Source organism: Tetrao urogallus (genome assembly GCF_951394365.1).
Source record: "Tetrao urogallus genome assembly, chromosome: 5".
Taxonomy (NCBI): domain Eukaryota; kingdom Metazoa; phylum Chordata; class Aves; order Galliformes; family Phasianidae; genus Tetrao; species Tetrao urogallus.
In genome coordinates this window covers 57724687-57745323 of record NC_136818.1, presented here as the reverse complement: position 1 = coordinate 57745323, position 20637 = coordinate 57724687, and the positions used below count along the sequence as shown (strand labels likewise).

Below are 20637 nucleotides of genomic sequence, written 5' to 3'. Positions count from 1 at the left end.
CTGATACATTAAACATATTATGGACATCTCTTATTGAATTATTAGTAGTAATATGACCCTTAAAAGCTTAATAACTTAGAGTGCTACAAAGTTTTGTAAGGAGTACAGAAGAACCAAGAGCTAAAATGTTCCCTTTACAGAAATACTGTAGAAATTCCAAAAGAAAAAAAAGTAGGGATTGAACCGAAGAGAAGCTAATTGGTATCTTATCAGCCTTCCCTCCCTGGCAATGCCCAATTAAAGGCTGAGCAGCATCACCATGCCCGCTTAGAACTTGCAGGTGGAATGTGACAAGATGCTCACACTGTTTCTTCTAAAGGACAGAAAGAGTTCATAATTCCAAAATACAACAAAAGGAAAAAGACTTAATTTTCTATAATTCTATAGTAGTTAGAGTAATGACCCAAAATGTAGAAGAAACAGGTTCATTTCCTCCCAATGGGACTTAAACCTAAAGCTTTCATCTCCAAAGAAAATGCTCTAACCCTTCAAGCTGCTGGCTCTTCACCACTCTGTTACTGCTGTTTCATTGAACAGAAAAAGAAAAAAAAGGAAAAAAAGAGAGAATATTGTCAAAAGCAGGGAGGAAATGGAAGCAGTGCTCCAGCCTCACCTTTGTTAGTGCAGTCTAAAAACAGGCAGTGTTCTGTACCTTACTTCCAGAATCTTATCTGTATTTCTGAACTGGAAGACAAGGTAGGAAGGCTCTAGAGAGGGATATATATGTCAGTGTATCAGTATAACTGACTGATATCTTTAGAAGCAGATACACAAATAAGTAGCCATTTCAATCACCTGAGTTAGGCAGAAGCAGAAAACTTATTTTCTGACACATTCATGCTGAATAAATATTTTCTTCATTCAGGTAATAAACTCTTACTCTCAGCAAGCCAGAAAGGCAAACAGATTTGCAACAGCATGAATTTAATTTTAACTACAGGTGTAACATATACATTGGAGTCTATATAGGTGAGACTCTACAAGCAATATTCTAAAAACAATTAAGCTTAACTTTTAAATACAGCAATTTGTGCATTATATCATTATGGATTTCCTCTCCTAATTGTACGGTGATACAGAGGAAACTGCTACTACAGACTGCACCAGAATTATCTATATGACTTCAGTGGAAAACATATGACTTTCAGTAGGAAAACATAACACTTAATATATCATAGATGTTGTTTTACTTTTTCTTTGTGGTAGCTTATTGATAATCTGTTCGCAATTCCAGAAGAATGGACAATACAAATACAAAATACAGTACAAATAAATTCTTTCTTAAGGAGGATTGAAAAAAAATCTTTACCAGACATGCAAAGTTAGTTTTATGACAAAAGCAAGAGTTTAAACAATCTATTTTACAAGTATACAACAATTATGAATAAACAATTAAGTTTTATCATGAAATACAAGCAGTTTGATTACCACTGCATGGGCAACCAATTGGTAACATTGAAGTCAATCTTAGGAATCAATTTTTAAAATGCTTTCCAAACTTCAGAAACTTAGTTCTTAAACTTTGAGTAGCACAGAACAAAATCTTAACATTCTACAAATTATATTGTCTGTCATAAGCAATTGAATTTACATATTATTTATTCTGTAAAAAGAAAAAGTCAGTAGAAATCCAGAATATAGTAAGAGTTACAAAAGAACCTTATCTTAAATGGGTAGGTTCTCACACTTTCCTATAAATACAAGCAAACCTGCAAGACAGCTACCACTAGAAGAGGGCATGCAAGCAGCTGCCACATTCCAATGATTTGAGAGTTGGTTGGGTTGAGGTTTTTTTGTTTTCATAGAGGGTCTCTGCCAGTCATTTTGCACACATTTCGGGAGAACCAGATGCAATGCATGAAACAAAAAGGCAGACACTCAGTTCTTCATACACTAAACAACAATAACTGCCTCAGGGATACAGAAATGCATTTACTGACATTACCATTTAGCCAGAGACTGAAATCAATGCCCTATTTAAAAAAAAAAAGAAATAAAAGCCTTTCTTTTGTTTCTTTTTTAAGTACTAAGCTCAGTAGTTAGAATCTCAGCTTTAACTTCCAGTTCTTATGTATAATTATTTTTTTTTTAATCAGCTAACTTTGCAGCTCAGTATCATAACGTATAACTTCAGATATTTCCCAGGCTATGATAAGAATAGAAATGCAATTTAGGCTTGAACTGATGTGATGGTGAGGAGAGCTCCTAGATGATGGTTTTACAAGAAAAAACATTAATCAATTTAATCACAACGGGCTGGAAACAAGTTGCTCAATATACGCTCCGAGTAATTCTGTGTGTGCATAAAACATGTATGTTTGTAAATACACACTTCTGTATTGTTCTTAAAAAAAAAATCTTTCAACAACTTCCCAAAGTTGAAAATCGTGCTCTCATTCAGACTGTCAAAACCCACGTGGACACATCTTCCTAACTGCTCCCTCCATTATTTAGAGATCACTTAATTTTGGCCAATCCTCCAAGTTCCACATTGTTGAGAAAAACTGTGGTTTCAATTAATTGTTTTGAAAAATTAAATATATTGAGAGAAAGAGTGTATTTCCAGTGGTGTTAATATTATAAAAATATAAATCAGGTTTATACATTTATATTTCAATACATCCATCAGTTCTGTGGTAACAATTATGCAGCAGTATAAGGAAAATAAACACATGAAATTAAATCCCCCTCAAAAATTCACAGGACAGAAGTGAAGAAATAACCTAAAAACCTGCAACTCTCTCTTCTACCCAAGCATTTGAGAACAGAGCAAGGTGAGATTCTAGCTCCAAAACTCATTACCAGATATACTCATGGCAGAAGTTGTTCGTAGTTATAGCCCAGAAAATGGAACATCACACAGTGTTCATAACATAACTTTCAGTACGAAGGACATCCAATCTATGTCAGCTTCATTTTACATACTGAACAGGTAGCTGTGGCACTCCAGTGAACAGTAGATAAAGAAAAGTTATAACCATCATCAGCTAAAAACAGGTCAAGCAGAGCATCCAATGCAGTGGTAACCTTGTTCCTATTGTTGTGGTTCCTTTTCAGTCTCATATAGGCACAGTTAGGAAAAAACCTCCTCACCTCTCCAGAAATAACCATTTGATCTTTACCAAAGCAACCATAGCAACTTGGTGATAAAACATCAGAAGACGACAAACACATAGCAGAGAACATGTCTGCAGAGCTCATTTCATGCTGCAGCTTTCTCATTGTTCTGTTGCTTTGTTGTTGTTTTTTTTTTTTTGTTTTGTTTTGTTTTATAACTATGTGAAATAATATTAAATTATAAAAATAAGGGCAGGATTGTTTTTATAGCATCTCCAGATTTTTGAGTCTTCGGCATTAACAAATATATTCAGATGCAGAAAGCATTTAAAATTACTGAATTCAGCTCTTTATTGGCTCATGGCACTTAAAGCATCTAAAATTTATGTACGTAAACTAAGTTCAGTACCTAGAGAGCAATGGCTGGCTCCAGAAGAGATGAATAAAATCATTCTTTTTAAGCCTAGTGAAATGAATTGCTCTCTGAAAATACTTATTTCCCACCACTGACTTCAGGAGGAGCCTAGATTACCAGTTGGTAACAGAAGCCAGCTCTTCAGACAGCAAAAATTAACTCAGATGAATGTCTCCAAATCATTATTTCACATTAATAAGAAAAACAGTAAGCATTTTCATGGATAATAAAAAGCTGAAGCACACTACCCATAAAACTATGTCACATATAATAAAAGATATTATCAAAAGTATTCTGTAGCTCAACTTGAACATAAATAGTAGAGGCTCTATCTCTAAGACTCAGCTGGTTTCCAGACAGCATCCTTTGAAGGTATCAAAGAAAAGTGATGTAGATAACATAGTATATTTTGTCTTCCAGTCGTTGTTCAGAGCTCATCATACATGCAGGAGAAATAAATTCTGAAATATACTCATTCTCTATTTATCAAATTCTTAGTGAAATAAGTATTTACTGCTTTCTGAATAAGTATGCCTGTATCTAATGTGCGCCATGAGACTGTGCATTTAATTTGGTCAAATGAATAATACAGAAGATTAAGCTTGCATCAAATCAATCTTCTAGAATTTTTTAAGAATAATTACTACATTTGTTCCCTTTTGTACTTCTCCAGCTTGAAAATGCATGGAAAATGTGACTTTTAAGAAAATACAAACAGCATATTAAATATTGTAATTAACTAGAAAAAAAACAAAGATCCTGTTGCAACTAAGAAGTGTACTTAATTGTCATGAACTAAAATAGACAAAAAAAATGTCCTGGTGTGTGAAAGGTTACATTTACATCCTCAGACTCAGACTATTGGTTTTCAAGTGCACGTTCTATAAACAAATGTATAGCAGTAAACAATATTATCCTCTAACAGAATAGGAAGGGATAGTCCTGCTTCATTAACAATTAAAACCAGCTGTAAACTTAAATAGTGGGAAAAATCAATAGCTCATTCCATCAGATACCTACACAAAAACCTACAGAAATGTGGTATAGGAAAAAAGTAAAAAATAAAAAATAATAATTTAAAAAAAAAATCGCTTTTCTGAGATAATTTTATTCACAAGCCCAATCGAAACCATCAGGTCATCAGGTTAGTGCACATGTTCCATGTAACAAATTTACCATTTGTTTTCTTACGTGAGCAAGTGCAGAATGGTTGATAGGTGCACAAATCCATAAAAAGACATCAGCTAATCCCTACAAAAAAAGGGTCATGTCTCACCGTTACTACAACTGTAGCCAGAAGACAAACAGTTGCCAGAAGCTATCTACCATCTACTCTCAGCAGGATCAAGCATAAGGATTTCCAGAATTTTAACTCCCAGGAGTTGTGATTGTGCTTTTTGGCCAAATATGGCCTGCGTGTTTATATTTGTAGAATTGCATAACATGGGAATGTGAACAAAAAAGAAGGGCAAGAACGATGGCAATAAACAGAAAATGTTATGGACTCCTAAAAATTGCCCAGGTTTACTGCCTGCACAATCCTACGTAAAGGCTTTTTCATGACAACCAAACAGCTCTCACAGTAGGCAATGGCTGGAAACATTTAAGAGTGACAGCTTACACCCATCTAGTCTTCTCTGGAGACTTCTACCTTAAACAGTTTTTCTCCGAAGTGTATTCTTTTCATCTATTTATAAACAACAATCTTTTCTGCTCTCAGCTACTCTCTTGTAAAATTAATCTTGTAAAATATACCATATCCTTTTATTCCCATCTCACAATGATTTTTCATGCTTCAAACAACCTTAATATCCATGCAGAGTCTGTTTGCATTAAACTCTTGCTTCACAAATTCTTGAAAAAATCTTCTACAAAAATATCTTCCGGGTCTCGAAAATTGAATTCTTCTCTGTGGATTTATTTCTTTAGAACTGCGTAGCCCACGATCACAGCACAGTGACATTCCAATTGGACACACAAGCCATTCTCAACTCCAGATCATAGGAGATAATTCTTACACTTCCTGACTACATGTTCCATTTGACACTACTTCATCTATCTAATCATCTCATTCTCCATGTATGACAATTCAGCCCCCTCCCACCTTTTAAGTGCTATCAAACTCTGTGTGACTTTTTGTTTCTTATAGTAGAGGGTTTCACTTATTTTGTTCAGGTTTGGAGACGGGGGAAGAGAATAGCAAAAAGAGATTTTATTTCAGCCTTTGAGCTCCAACCATTGAGAATTTCACTCCACCATTTGTACATCTGGAAAGCGTACCAGCAGCTTCAGTGGGTCTGAACCTTATTTATTTTTAAGCGCTTGAAGCTCAGATATCCAAAACTAAAATTCTTCTGTTCCATAGAACTAACAAAGCACATACAGCTTAGTCACTTTCTTGTCTGTGGAAACAAAGCTCATTTTTAACAGAACTATGTAAGTGTCCCATATACTGTTATCACTCTGACTCATTTCATGCCACTATCCCATTAGCCTACATGAGGGAGTAGCCCCCAAAACTCTCCTTCAATTGTGGGTGAGGTACTGTTTCACCTGAAAAGACATTCATCAAGCCAGTCATCCTGATCAAATGTTTTTTCAGTCTCAAAGATGGGAATCTTAATTGATACTCTGATCTGAAATTCATGGGAAGGGGAATGGGTGAGAGGAACTTGCCAGAGGCAGATATCCAGTTCAATCCACACATCTTGGCTATTACTTCACGCTGACTCAGCTACAGCTAGTAACTTACCACAGTCACTCTTCCAATAGTCTGGTTCTGCTCATTTTTTGTTGATTGCTTCACCTTGTCCTCATCCCATGTGCCTCTTTCTGATACGGACTTCCTACATATCCTCACTTCTCTGTACTTGTGACAGCTCCAGCTTGCTTAGTTTTCTGACCATCATAACCTGACTAGCGCATCACTTTCAGACCACTGCCTACTTTGTCTTCTCCATATCTCAATTTTGGTCACAGGACTTTGATATAAGCACTAAGCAACGTGTTTTACAAAATGCCCCCAGTTCCAAACCATTTAAGGAACTTACATGGGGGAAAAACATTTTCTTAAAATTCCAGCACTGGCCTTTGTAAGTAACAGGTAGATGTTCAGTAAGAAAAACAAACTAACGTTTGTTGGTTATAATGACTATACAGTCTTTTCAACACTTTCTGACAACAGTAAAATGCACTTTTTGCAATTCATGTAGAAATATCTGCTATTTATAAGAGAACATTATTCAAATGAAAACAAAAGTCACCATTTTAGATAATACGTTTCGTCCCACAAAATAAAACCTGAAGACTATTATAAAAAAAATAAGTCTGATTTCAGTTTTACAGAACAATTTTTAAATATCTTTAAGGTGTTTGTGCTGAAGACTTCATAGGATTGCATTAGCTGGACATTTGAAAGCAACACTTATTTAAAAAAAAATCAGTCAAAAAGAGAACAAAATACATACCTATGTCATATGCAAGAAAGTCAGCAGAAAAGCACTTTGCTCCATTACTGAGGGAAGTGTCATTATGAGTATTTCCACCAAAAATGAGCATAGCTCCATTGATTAAGACAGCTGAATGTAGATACCTTGCAAAACCACTCTCTTTCAGAATAGTCCTGCAAAATATAAGATCAACACCATACATAACACTTGGAAAAGTCATGTGTGCTGCACACCAAGAAAATTTATAGATGAAAACACTTTCGGCTGAAAAAAATATATATATAGTGAAAACACTAAAGTTCAGTAAACTTTAGTGTTAGTAAACAGATAACATTCATTGTTTCTAAGACTTTGAATTTGTTCATGTTATAACAAATATACCTATTCATTAAAATAAACACACCATGTTTTAAATCAGTCTGCCAAATGACTTTTCTGAAAAAAGTTGTATCAGGTTTACATTCTCTAAAAGTTATTAATGATATGATAAATTTTACAACTGAATTAAAACCCACTCTTTTTATTCATTCATAACCTTATATGTCCCCAGCCACAATAATTTTTTCTTTAGTAAATGTAGTAAAGGATACTCAGGAAGGCTAAGAGAATATTTAGATCATCCCAGGTATCAGAACAGGGCGAACATTTTTTATCTGAACACTCAAACTTGGAAAAGAAATGGTAGAAGTCATTCCAGTTAAGATGAAAAACACTCGCACCACTTTGTCCATACATTCACTTTGCCAGACTCGCACAGAATTTCAGCACACAAAAATTCACACAAATGGAGAACGATTCATCGTTTCCTCTCTATCCAACTATTTTGACTTGTGCACACGGCCTGCCTTCTGCTGGGGAACAATGTAGGCTTGTCAGTAGCCTCAGCCAGTAAGTACTACAAATTTAGAGAGAAGAGATTTCTAAACTGGTTTAAACACATCAAATAAATTTTAGCAACGGAAAGAGTAAAAAATTGTCTATTTTGCCATCTTGAATTATTTAAGTAGAACAGTGCTAGATACTTTTGTGAAAAGCTGCTTTGACCACCAGTAGTGAACTTTTATTTGTATGACTTTTAAATTGACAAGTTTCAAGTTTAAAATTCCACTCTGACTTGTATTGTTACGTACACATACAATTAACCTGCTTTGCCCTTCATTTCCTGTAATGAAATTCCTGACTTGACAATCTTTCCTTCTCATTGAAAAATACTGTCTGCCTTGGATCACACTGATAACATTTTCAGTAATTTTTACAGTATTACAAGGCCTAGGGATGAGAGTCTAAAGTATGGCTCCTTACTTTGATTTCAATAATGATTTCAATCAATTAGCAAAACATCAAGTTTTTTTGTTGTTTAGAAGGGATTTTTTTATTGGTTTTTGTGTTCTTGGAGGAATTTCTTTTCTTTTTTTTTTTTTTTTTTAAGTGGACTTTCTTGTTTTTGCTATTCCTGAATAACATACTTTGAACATACTGTACCACATGAATGTATTTTTCTTAATCTGGAATTAGCTTGATAAAGAACATATAGGTAGGTATATTGGGTAGGCATACCCAAAAGAACACAAAATTTTGTTTCAATTCATCAGTTATAAAAATACAAAATTAGAAATGACAAGAAAAATAAGAATTTATTATAAACTGTTTTTTTCTACTAGTAATGGAGAAATATTCCTGCTTTGAGCTGAAAGTATGATAACAAACTAGACATGCTGTCCTTAACCATTCTGACCATAGATCTCTTTGCAAGTCTCTTGCTTTATCATGTTTCTCACCTCCACCCTCTCAATTTGCATTACTTGCCATATTTGATTATCCAGCCTTGCAGCTGTGTACAAATGCCTGCCTTGATCACTAAAGGCCTAAAAAGTCATACGCTACCTTGGAGAAAACTAAGGATTCTGCTCTCCTCTGGGGCTGTATTAACAATCCCGTCAGTTATTATTTGGGTTACTCAGTTTTCTACTTGAACCGTGTTGCTCCAGCTCCAGCCCCCATGTAGATTTGTTGCATAGATTTCTTTCCTTAACTTTTTTCATATTGTTTGCTCAATTTCACCCCTTCTGGTAACAGTCGCTTTTTCCCTCAAGAATCAGCAAAAGCAGAAGTGTAATACAAATAGAGTTTGTTAATTTGGACATGATTTTCACTATTCATCAGCATCAGTGATGAGAGTAATCTTCAGAACTCTCCAAAACATTTCAACCCTATGCAAATTAGGCACCTCAGCACACTTTGCACTGAATTAATAATCTATGCACATATACATGTATCTGCAAGCAGCAGTTGCAAACAGTAGCCCCAGTTAACTCTATCCATGCTAAATGGTGTAGATAGCAGCATGATGTTGTAATGGTAACAGAAATATCCAGCAGCAAGCCTGTGGTTTCAGGCCATCGTTTAAGCCCAGCACAACATTGCCCTCCATCATCAATTGCAGCATCATGCAAGTAATGCAAAACAACAGAAGCATTGCAAACACTGATCACACAGTAGAAATAATGTTTACACAAGAAAACAACTCATTACTCCCTCACATTTTAAGAAATATAAAGCTTATTCTAAGTGATATGGAGAATGAAAACTCATGTGTCTCTGAATAAAACAGTTGACTGGCTTTGTGTATCAAGACATAGAACAGCATATGAACCTCAGCCAGATGAGACTGAGAAAGAGGGAATGGATAAGAGAGAAACAGAAGCAATGAGCACAAACAAATGCATGTGTGCGAAAATAAACAGGCACACGGGTATGAGATCAGTTGTGACACCACCTCTGCCTTATACACCACTCTTCCAGTGACACATTCAGGCTCAGCTGCCTCACTGAGTATTCTGAATAGTTTATAAGCTCACTGATACATGACCAATTAACCATTACTGTGTGGTAGTGTCTTTGACCCGTGCCCTCAGGCAGTTTTCACTCCCATAGTATGAAACCTTCATGAAACAAATTCGACTTATGCTCCTTACCAGCTGCCAAGAGTACAACATTATTATAAGCATAGAAGCATTCATTAATAGTTATGGCAGTAATAATGAATAATAATTTTATATTATTATTCTCTGAAAAAGTGGTCAGGCACTGGAATGGGCGGCCCAGGGAGGTGGTGGAGTCACCAACCTGGAGGTGTTCAAGGAACGTTTGGACACTGTGTTGAGGGACATGGTTTAGTGTGAACTCTTGGTGATAGGTGGATGGTTGGACTGGATGATCTTGTAGGTCTTTTCCAACCTTGGTGATTCTGTGATTCTATGATTGTACTATTGAAAAGATTTTCAAAGGATACAATATCACTTTGATCCGAAAACATAGTAAGAGAGCATTAAAATTTTAGCAATTTAAAAATATATTAAAGGGAACAAAAAAATTGTCTAATGCTTCTAACTGATGTGAGCTACTAGCATTCAAAATAAAGAGCCACAGCAAAATCAAACCCACATTATTTCCAACAGGCTGATCTGAGAGCAAGTCTTGCATGCTTTAAGTTAAACCATTAATGCTCAAGGCAAACATTAAACTGCGAGAAGAAAATGTTTCAAGAAATAAATCTTTGTCTCACATCATCTTTAGGAAGAAAAAAAACAAAAGCGTTTAAGGTCAGCTTGCATATATAACACATAAGGAGCATTCAGAAGTTAAAACAGACTTGATGAACAAGGATCTGACAAAAATAGAAACACTGAGAACAAAAGTCACTACAATCCCTGTTCAACAACCAGAACATTTTCCTTCAGATAATGTTGTGAAATATAACCTTCCACAGTTCTCAGATTTCTCTACTTATTTATGTAACTCGTACATGAATGTGCCTCAGCAATATAGTTGTATCATGTGGAAGCAATACAAGTGCTACCTCTGCATGGTGGCTATCTATGAATGTACCTTTAACACACATGCAACTTTCCTTCTTTCTTTCAGTGTGCAGCAGCATTAATCTACTGGTTAGAGCCTAATCCTTCTCATAATTCTTCAGTTTTGTTGCAGAGAACATAATGTCTTGCCACATGCAAAGGACACAGTCTTCTCCTGCGTGACTTTACTAGAACTTTCTTTTATGCTTATCTTTCCTTATTCAGTATCAAATAACTTAATTTGCTCAGTTACAAACCCAACTTACCATGTTCTAGTATTAACTTCATATTTGTAAAGATCATCCACCAATCCATATTTATTGCCAGGCAATGCTTTGTATCCACCATGGACATAAACAGATTTTGTCAGTTCATCATAGACACTAGTATGGCCATATCCACCTTGTACAATTGCTCCTTTTGTTTCTGGTACAAGCCAAGAATTTGACCCTGGAATATATGTACAGAAGACATAGGTTTAAGGCTTACTAATACTAATGCACAACAGTAGATGTTCAGCACACACAAAGAAAAACAAAGACAAGAAGCCTGGGACCTTTTGGAAAATACGAAACAGTGGAATTCAGTGTCTCTCAGCCTTAACTTAGTCCCACCAGAAAATTAAGCATTCCAGATGTTTTAGGAACACCTGTGGGGAAACCATCTGGAAAAGCCTGGGAGAAACTGAACGGCTGTGGGCTCACAGAAATGTCTAAAGTAGCTGTAGGTATGCAAACATACAGATACTACACTAGTGAACTGTACAACTACTGAGCTAAAACCAGTTTTTAACTAATGTTTATTAGTATTTTAACTGCAAACGTACCTATTCAGTTGCTGAAGACTCAAAAATGGATAATTTGAAAGCAGCTCTTTAAACTGGCACTTAAATCCACCTTTTACATCACATCATTAGTAACCACAAAGAGATATCAAATAAAACTATTCACAGTAGCTGTTACAAGTAAAGATTAAAACACAACTGGAAAATATCTGCTATAGCACTGAAAAAGGGTGAGAGTAACTGAGTAACTTCTTGTTGCCTGTAGCCCTAAAATTTGCATTTTTCCCCCCAGTCTTTCCAGATGTTGATGATAGGAGCCACATGAAGAGCAAGCTAGCAAATGAGCATTTCCTGTAGAAGCCACCTTACTCAAAAGAGGCTGTGATAATGACGATGCCAGTTCTGCAGAATGGGAAATGAGAAAAATAATTCACTTACAGCCTCTTGAAGATTATGCAAGCAAAACTGAAAGCGCAGACAAGAACTTCAGATGAGGAACGGTCTCTTCCTAATTCTTAGCCCACATTGTTTACTTCTACAAAGATACTTAACAAAAACTAGCACACAGCACCATACACCCCGCTTCATCTCAAAGTTACATTCTATTTCAATTTTTTATCTGATACTGTGTAGGGATTTTAAGATTACCTCTTCTTCCTCCTGATTCGTCTATGCAGTGAAAAGACTCATTACTTTCAGTTATTACTGCCGCTATTCCACTCTCACTAAACAGTTTCCAGGCACTGCGTCTATAAACAAGTTACATTTTTTCAGCAACAAAATCGAATTCTGTGAAATGCAAGACAGCACTTTTATTCCTAAGTGCTTATAACAAATGAGAAGGTGTGGATTGAACTGGAAGATTTGTGCCGGTTTTTCATGTGTGTTCACTAATGCTGATATTTTTTATAATGTACTAGTTATACTTTTTTTTTTTTTTTTTTTTTTTTACATTATTGATATGTAGTGCAATGTAAGTTGTATTTTACTCCAATCTCCATCTTGGATATTATCAAGTTATTAGGAACAGCAGCTCCAAACACAATCATCAAAATTGTAGCACTAATACTGTATTTTACATACATATCACCTTGCAAACAGATTTACTTGGTACAACTTACATTGGGGATCAGTGAAAAGTCAACCTGCTGATACACCTTCCTATCACCAACTCTGTCTTCATTTTTCCATTTAAATACTAATCAGTCCACAAGATCAGCATATATGCCTTTCAGGGAGAAAAAACGACTACTACTTTACATAGTAAACACCATCATGAAACTTTACTTGTATAATACAATATTTTGCATTTATATCTCTCTGGTTCATGTAATAACTAGAACATTTTTGCAGTAAAGTTGCATATTATATAGCTCTTCAGGATTTGCACAGAAATATGAATTGCTGTTCCATCTTGTTTATTAAAAAAATGCGCTGTGGATAACTAAATTTGAGAAAAGAGGTTCAGAAGCATCGTTCTGAAGTAAATCCAAAGGAGTATTAGTTTCTGTTTCTGTTCTTCCTCTTTCTAAGACTTAGTTGAACCATCTGAACTTTGTCTTCTAAAACTGAGAAGACATTCAGTGTTGATCTCTTTTGTGAATCTTTGCCATCTTAATATAGAATCATTCAGTGCAAGAAGTAGTTTCTGAAACAATTCTGTCCGAATTTCAAGGTGTTGCTCAACTCAGATATGAATCTTCACTTTTTCTTTAAACACAGAAATCCAATCATTAAATGCATTTTCATAACTCTTCTCATACTGAAAGACATCCCACTCTTTCTAGCATTATATCAGTGGAAATACTTGATTGACCAATCAATTCTGCAACCTCAACAGCTTAAAAAGCCAAATCAGCTTGGAACTGACAAGATTACTACTTTTACTATTCTGATGCAATTTATAGTTAAAAAACAGGTCTTCTCCAACAGCTCTGCATCATTCTTGTGCTGGGGGTCCCAGGCCTGGACACAGTATTCCAGATGGGGCCTCACAAGGGCAGAACAGAAGGGAACAATCCCCTTCCAACGTTCTTTTGTTATGCATCTGAGGACACCAGTGGCATTCCAGGCTGTAAGAGCACACTGCTGCATCAAGATTCTCATCTACCAATACCCCAAAGACCTTCTGCCAGGGCTGCTCTCAAAGAGCTCTCCTACTCTGTACACATCTGGGGTTGCTCTGACCCAAAATGCAACACCTTGCACTTGGCTTTGCTGAATTTCATTATGTTCCCATTTTCAAGTGGGAGTCCATGTTCCTCCATGTTCCTCTGGGTAGCATTCCTTCCTTCTATTGCATTGACTGCACCACTCAGCTTAGCGTCATTAGCAAACTTGCTGAGGGTACACTCAGTCCCATTTTCTGTGTCAGTGATAAAGGTGTTAAAGAGCAGCAATCCCAAGAAAGACCCCTGGGGGACACCACTTATGACCAGCCTCCCCATGGACATAGAGCTGTCGACCACAACACTCTGGCTGGAAAAGTTTGATCAATTCTTTATCCACCAAACAGTCCAGCTTTCAAATCCACAACATAATCCAAACTCTGCCTAGAGGGGCTCAGGAACAGGAGCGACATGGGTAGGCTGACTGTCAGTGAAGACTGAGGCAACGAATTTGTAGAGTACCTCAGCCTTCACCATGTTTGCTGAAGACAGTTCTCCCTTTTCATTTATCGGAGGGGGTACAGCCTCCTTGGCCTGTCTCTTTTGACCAGCATACCTGTAGAATTCCTTCTTATTATTTTTCACATCCTTTGCCAAGTTCAGTTTTATCTGCACCTTGTCTTTCATGATTTTATCTTTACATGTCTCAACAGCATCCTTGTATTCTTCCCAGGCCACACAGCTCTGCTTTCACTACCTCTAAATTTCCTTGTTTTCCTTCAGTTTGACCAGCAGGTACTTGCTGAGCCATGCTGATTTCCTGCCTTCTCCACTTGATCTCTTATGCTTGGGGATGAAGAGCTCTTGTTCTCTCAGAAACGTGTCCTTAAAGAGCTGCCAGCTCCCTTCCATTCCTGTCTCCCTGAAGATTGGTTCTCAGGAATTCCCATCCAATAATTCCTTAAATAGATATGCTTACATGCTGCAATATTCTGGTCAGAATATTGGTTCTGATCAGAACCAAGTACTAATGTCCAATTTTTTACAACTGTTTCCAGAAGACTTTCCATGTGAAAGAAAAATATGTTGAGAGGTGTCAGAATTACTAACCAGACTTGTTAAGGACGAGAAGGGGTGCATTTTACGATGCTCACAAACTTAAGATGCTATAATCACATGCATTCAGACATTGCCAATTCACAAAAGAAGCAGAATAACATGCAGGATGAACTGGATGATCTCAGCTACCAGAAAAAGAAAAAAACATATTCAACAGTAATTTAAAGATGTCGAGCACCGGGATTAGTAACATAACCTTCCATGAAATGGAAGCTCATCAGTTGATAATAACTGAGAAGAATGCATCATCAGAGAAAGTCTGTGATCCAGCAATGGCTTTCTCATGGTTGCAATATGAATGCCATTTATCAGGTGAGACTAAGGTTATTTAGCCAGGTAAAGGTGAAAACACACCTAGAATATCCCACAGATTTTTCTAATCATCCACATTCAAGGAAGACGAACTTGTGAAAAAGTTACAGAGATGAACTATTGGAACAAGACAGAAACAAATGAGGTTGTGTTGATTAATCTGGCAAAAATAGGGTTGGTATCTTTAATCCAAAGATAATTCCAGAAAGGGAGATGAGCTGCTTTCAGAAAATAACATAACCAAACATAAACCAAACAATGATAAAGATAGGCTGCAATTTAGATGATAGCCAGTCACTAAAATTATAAGCCCTGAATTAATTCTCCAGATGTTTTCCAAACTACTTAAGTTTAGTCTACACACATAATAGAAGAAATTATAAAATACAGTGTTTTCACTAAAAAGCATGGGTTGTGATGATCAAGATTCATTTCAGACTTTTCCTCAGAGCAAGTTAATCACATACAAACCTGTAGAACCGTTCCATCGATGGAAATCCAATGAACTACAAAAAAGTTTGTTTTCTATTTATTACTAATTTGGGTGGTCACATTAAAAAAAAAAAAAAAAAAAAAAAAAAAAAAAGCCCTTCAAATTTAAGCAATATAATTGTATCAGTTAAATACAAATAATTAAAATAGCATTTGGAAATAATCAAAGCATTTCTAAAAAGATCTTTGAAAAAATTTAAAAAGTTTTCATATGCAGTAATAAACCTAGAAGAAACCAAAGGAAAGGTAGTTACATTGGTCTGACCCTTTCTTGACACAGTAAAGCCTTTGAACAGGTCAAGTAAATGGAACAGATTCCTAAGGTAGCACCTCAACATCCCATCTTTGTTTAAATGCAGGGAGAATAAACTGTAAGCTTTTTTATCTTGCAATTATGAAGGTCATAACTTATGACAAAGAGGAAGTATACATTACATCACAGGGCCATTTCTTTTAACTCTACTTCAAAGAAACATCCTTAAATCAAAAGCAACCTAAGACCCACTTCTAAAGTCATAAAAAATTTCAGCCTAAGAACTGTAGTGATATGTTGCCGATCCCAACAAATCTCTACCTTCTAAAGAACAAAATAAAATCACAGAAGATTTATTCAGAAGTTTCTTAATGTACATGGAGCTTTTATAAACTTTAGCTAAAACAAAATACCATTATTATATTCACCTTGAGATTCACATTGAGATTCTCAAAAGGTTTATGAGGTATTGCCAACCTAAAAGGAAATAAATTTCCCTGGGGAGTAACCCAGAAAAGCTTTATGGTTCAAGTTAGTAAAATCAGCCACATAATTCCTATACCAAGATTTATTGTTTCCTCAGAAGTCATAACTCCAATCACAGCAAGAAAGGACAACAGAAAACTTTTATTATTACTGTAACTATCATACTTTAGAATACAAACAAATTCCTGTGCTTTCACATGGTGAAATTCTGGCTGCAAGCCATGTCTAATTTCTCTAGGACTTTGTTGATTTTGATAACAATTACTTGCCATGAAAGAAACAAACATAAGAGAAATGTTGAGACTATGCACACCTTTAACTAACATGCTTTGTTAGTAGAACCACATGCCTATGAGAAAATCCAGGAGTCCGTAAATAGCGAAAACTTTTTGGGTGTTCTTTTTGTACTCAGAGCCCATGGAAATCAGGATTATAGTTAACTAGAGGTTTTAGCATCAGACTTCAATATGTCAAGATCATTAAAGTTCACTAAAAAAAATCTGTATCACTTACAATTTCAATTAATATGAACCAAAGGGAAAGATTTGTACAATGCTTTCTTCTAGAAGGCGTCTTGCATAAAAGATGAATTTTAAAATAATTCTAATGAAATAAAAACTTTCATTAGAATTAAAAGCAATAGCTGATAACATTTAGAATAAAAGAGTACAATTTGAAATATTCACACAACAAAATTTTTAAAGGAAAAGAAAAAAAAGAAAAAGGAACTTTGATATTTCTTTCCACGGTATCTGGAGCCCTTTATTGTTAGAAATTTTCTTTCCAGTTGAAGTGGCTTCATATCAGTACTTCTCTTACTTCCCATACCTTTTCATTATGATCTACTAAATTCCCCAGAAACTAGTCATTATTAGTCCAAACAAAAATCTAAAATTTCATGGTTAAAAATGACTTTATAATTGCAAAAATGCAAATAAATGCTGCAGCAGACAAAGAATTCAGGAAAACTTGACACAAAAATCATTTGACTTTGGGGGTGGGAGAAGGGAGATGGAAATTCAATGAGGTAAAATGAAAACAAGTTAGCCTTCAATACGTAGTAACCCTTATAGTATTGTTGTAAAACACAATTCTGAGTGTAGAAATTTTTACTAACTTTGTTCAGATTAATCAAATTTTTCCAACATGGAATAAGCACATCATTGCACTCTTCCTCTTAATCCTATTCTTTCAGCTTTGCTCAACATCCCTACAACTCACAGGTAATGCCAGAACGCATAAGAATCCTCTGTGTTTTGAAGTGATTCCCCCACCTCACAAATCTGCTTACACAGTTACTATATCAATATGCATAAATGCAAATGAGTAAATGAAACTACTTAAAAGACTTAGGATTACCGTCTTAACATAAAAACACTACTTTTGAATTTTTTTTTTTTTGAGTTTTGAATGCTTTCTGTGAGTGCTTAAGTAACTGCAAGAAACTCAAATCAATTCTGCAGAAAACAATAATTCAAACATTGTTTGAATTAGGGGGTATACAAATATTTCTAAAGAAAATCAAAATGTGTATTTTCAAGATCATTTTATTATAAGAATGTCTTAGAAGTATCGCATGCAAGAGGAGATGTCTTTGTTTATTTAACATTTACAATCGCCCATCAGAAAAACTTGCCATTGTGGGAGGGAAATCCCAGACAGACATGTTGGAATACTTAAAAATATGTTTTTTCCAATATTGGGAATTTATTCCAATTGGAAATTTATACATTATCCAAAAATCTTTTTATTTCTTTTAGAAGGAGCAAGTTACACTTCTGAGACTAGCTTGTGTGTAATTGATAAACAAAGTTCTTACATTTCAAAAATCAGCATGATGATATCACAACATTAATTAAAGAATCTACAAAATTAACTTAATTCTTATTGTAGTTACTCCTTATTGTACTCTGTTTTGCCACTTGATTTTTACTCTGCTACGAAGTAGAAACATAGTCTATGGTTAAAAAGGGTAAGTTTCATCAGAATAACAATTACTGCTTGGAATTTAGTGTTTTGGCCTTCAACAAATAGCCAAAGCCATTATATTCCAAACACATACTAATGTTACTAACAATTAATCTGATCGGTGTTGTCTGAAGGAAAAAACAATGAAATTGCCAAATATGTATTTTCCTTTGTGAAAACAGGAAGTGTTCCTAAGGAATCTTTTTCATCAATGCATGATAAAAATGACTTGGAAGCAACTTACTGATGTAGTATTCTTGCACAATGCTCGTGTAACCGTATATGGCAGAATATCCAAAAATGATAATCATAACCACATCTCTGCTGTCCAGCTCCACGATGTGTGCTGAATGACCTTCCACAGCATACTGCTGGCCATGTACAAGCACAGCAGGCGTTCTGATACTCCACGTTTGACTGTGGATGTTGAAAATCCACAGCTCATCAGTAACATTGCCATTATTTGTTTCAATTTTGCCTCCGTACATGTAGATGTCTTCCTGTAAAAATTGGGAGAAAGGAGAGAACAGACAATGGATTACAAAAAAGATAACATCTGAGCTGCGTATTCCTGTGCTGCATAGAATTTTACAATCTGATTTAGATCTTCACGTACAGCTAATGCTATCTTAAACAGCTCAATAACAGAGACTGGTTCCAGAAAACAATACTTAAGCTAAAGCAAAAGTGATGATAAGGAGAGCACTTCACTGAAGAATAAATGCAGCCATGAAAATGACATGAAAATGAATCTCAACCAGATTACTTCAAGCAGAAAAACTTTAATTACATGACTCTAATTCACACTGCAGCTATTAAAACCTAAGCAGAAAGGGATTTACACTGTCTTCTTAAGGAATAACTCACAGAACTAAAACGTAATTTACCATACACTCAAACTATATGAATTTCATTTGGCATATGCACAAGAGAGAACATTTTATCTTAATGACAACATAACTTAAGTCCTGAGAAACTTCGCAATCATAAACAAATCAGCCCGAAGAAACGGGACAATGCGTGTACATCATCCCCTTGGGCACATGTACTGAAATCAAATCTCAATGGGAGAGTAGTTTGAGTTCCTCTAAAAGGATGCAAAAGAAATTTTCCAATCTTCATTAACCACATATCAAAACAGATGGCGTTGTTGCTCGAGATAAGTAAAGAATGATTTACTTTAATATTGATTGAAAATGATTCTAGTAAATCTCTAACTTCAAACCAAGGCATACAGAGTCATAGAAGGAATTCCAGCTTGTTGGCATCACTGACTGGCTCACTGTTCAAGGACAGTTTATCCCAGGTAGAAAAATACTGCTTCTGGTTCAAATAATGAGTTAGTGTTTGATAAGACACGTCAGGTCCACGTGCACTCAGCATCTCACCTGTACAGTGTTTGTACAGTAGGCACTCTGTACACATTGTGCATCTCCTGCACAATGCAGTATCGTAAATGCTCTAGAGTCTAACCAATTTGATCAAGAAAAAAAAAAAAAGGAAGCTGGAGAATACACATTTAGCAAAGTTTTGCTTGGCACGGACTACTGTCCCTTGGGAGAAAAACAAAACAAAACTAAGATAAAGAAACCACATAATATAAGAAGTCTGAATGAACCATAAGGAAGTTGAAAAATATGGCTGATCAGTAGATTGACAGTCTACTAAGACCAGCAAAGCAAAATACAATTTTTAACTGTTCCCTCATTTGATGCATGTAAACATATCTTAATTTGGAGCTTAGAGTTGTTCCTATGCAGTGCTACTCTGTGTTAGAGAATAGCCTACCCTGGTCTTTGAACAAAAGATGTCCACAATCTTCAGTAGGAATTAGTACTGGGATGATATCTGTACTAGATATACATCTGAAGTCATTATTTTCCTATGAAATAAAAATGTATTTCAAAGGCCTTGAGTAAAGATCTGTAAGAAGGCAATTGCTGAACACAACCAAACGGATTGTTTCTATGGGATGTAAGCATTGACGGAGTCTACAGGCATCAAAGCATGTAAGCCAAAAGGCTGCCAAGACATCTTTCACAATACCACAGTGAAAGGAGTCCCAACATAATAGTTATAGTTATCATTGGTGAGGAATTAAGACTTGCTTTGAATGCTGTTCTTGCAATACCTGTCTGCTGAGCTGCATTTTAGCTTATGCTTTTATTCCTTGAGAAATCTTCCTCTAGGTCTTTGCGTTGCACTGAGGAGCCTTACTTAGGAAGATACTCCCAAGTATCAGCTATTAGAAAGATTCAGTGGTGTTAGAACTTTCTTGTCAAATTCTTTAATGCCAAGAAAGAGGGCAAGATCCAAAGGAATTGTTCCCCATACATC

General features: G+C 35.5%; 1 protein-coding gene across 1 annotated transcript in view; it reads right to left on the bottom strand.

Moving 5' to 3' along the window:
- ATRNL1 (attractin like 1) overlaps positions 1-20637 on the bottom strand; it is a gene marked incomplete at both ends in the record, with an annotated part of 422440 nt that overhangs the window by 338660 nt on the left and 63143 nt on the right. Inside the window, 3 exons of the mRNA XM_079535698.1 lie at positions 6940-7094; positions 11045-11228; positions 18545-18800. Of these exons, the coding sequence (XP_079391824.1) occupies positions 6940-7094; positions 11045-11228; positions 18545-18800 (595 nt within the window). The remainder of the gene's footprint in view (positions 1-6939; positions 7095-11044; positions 11229-18544; positions 18801-20637) is intronic.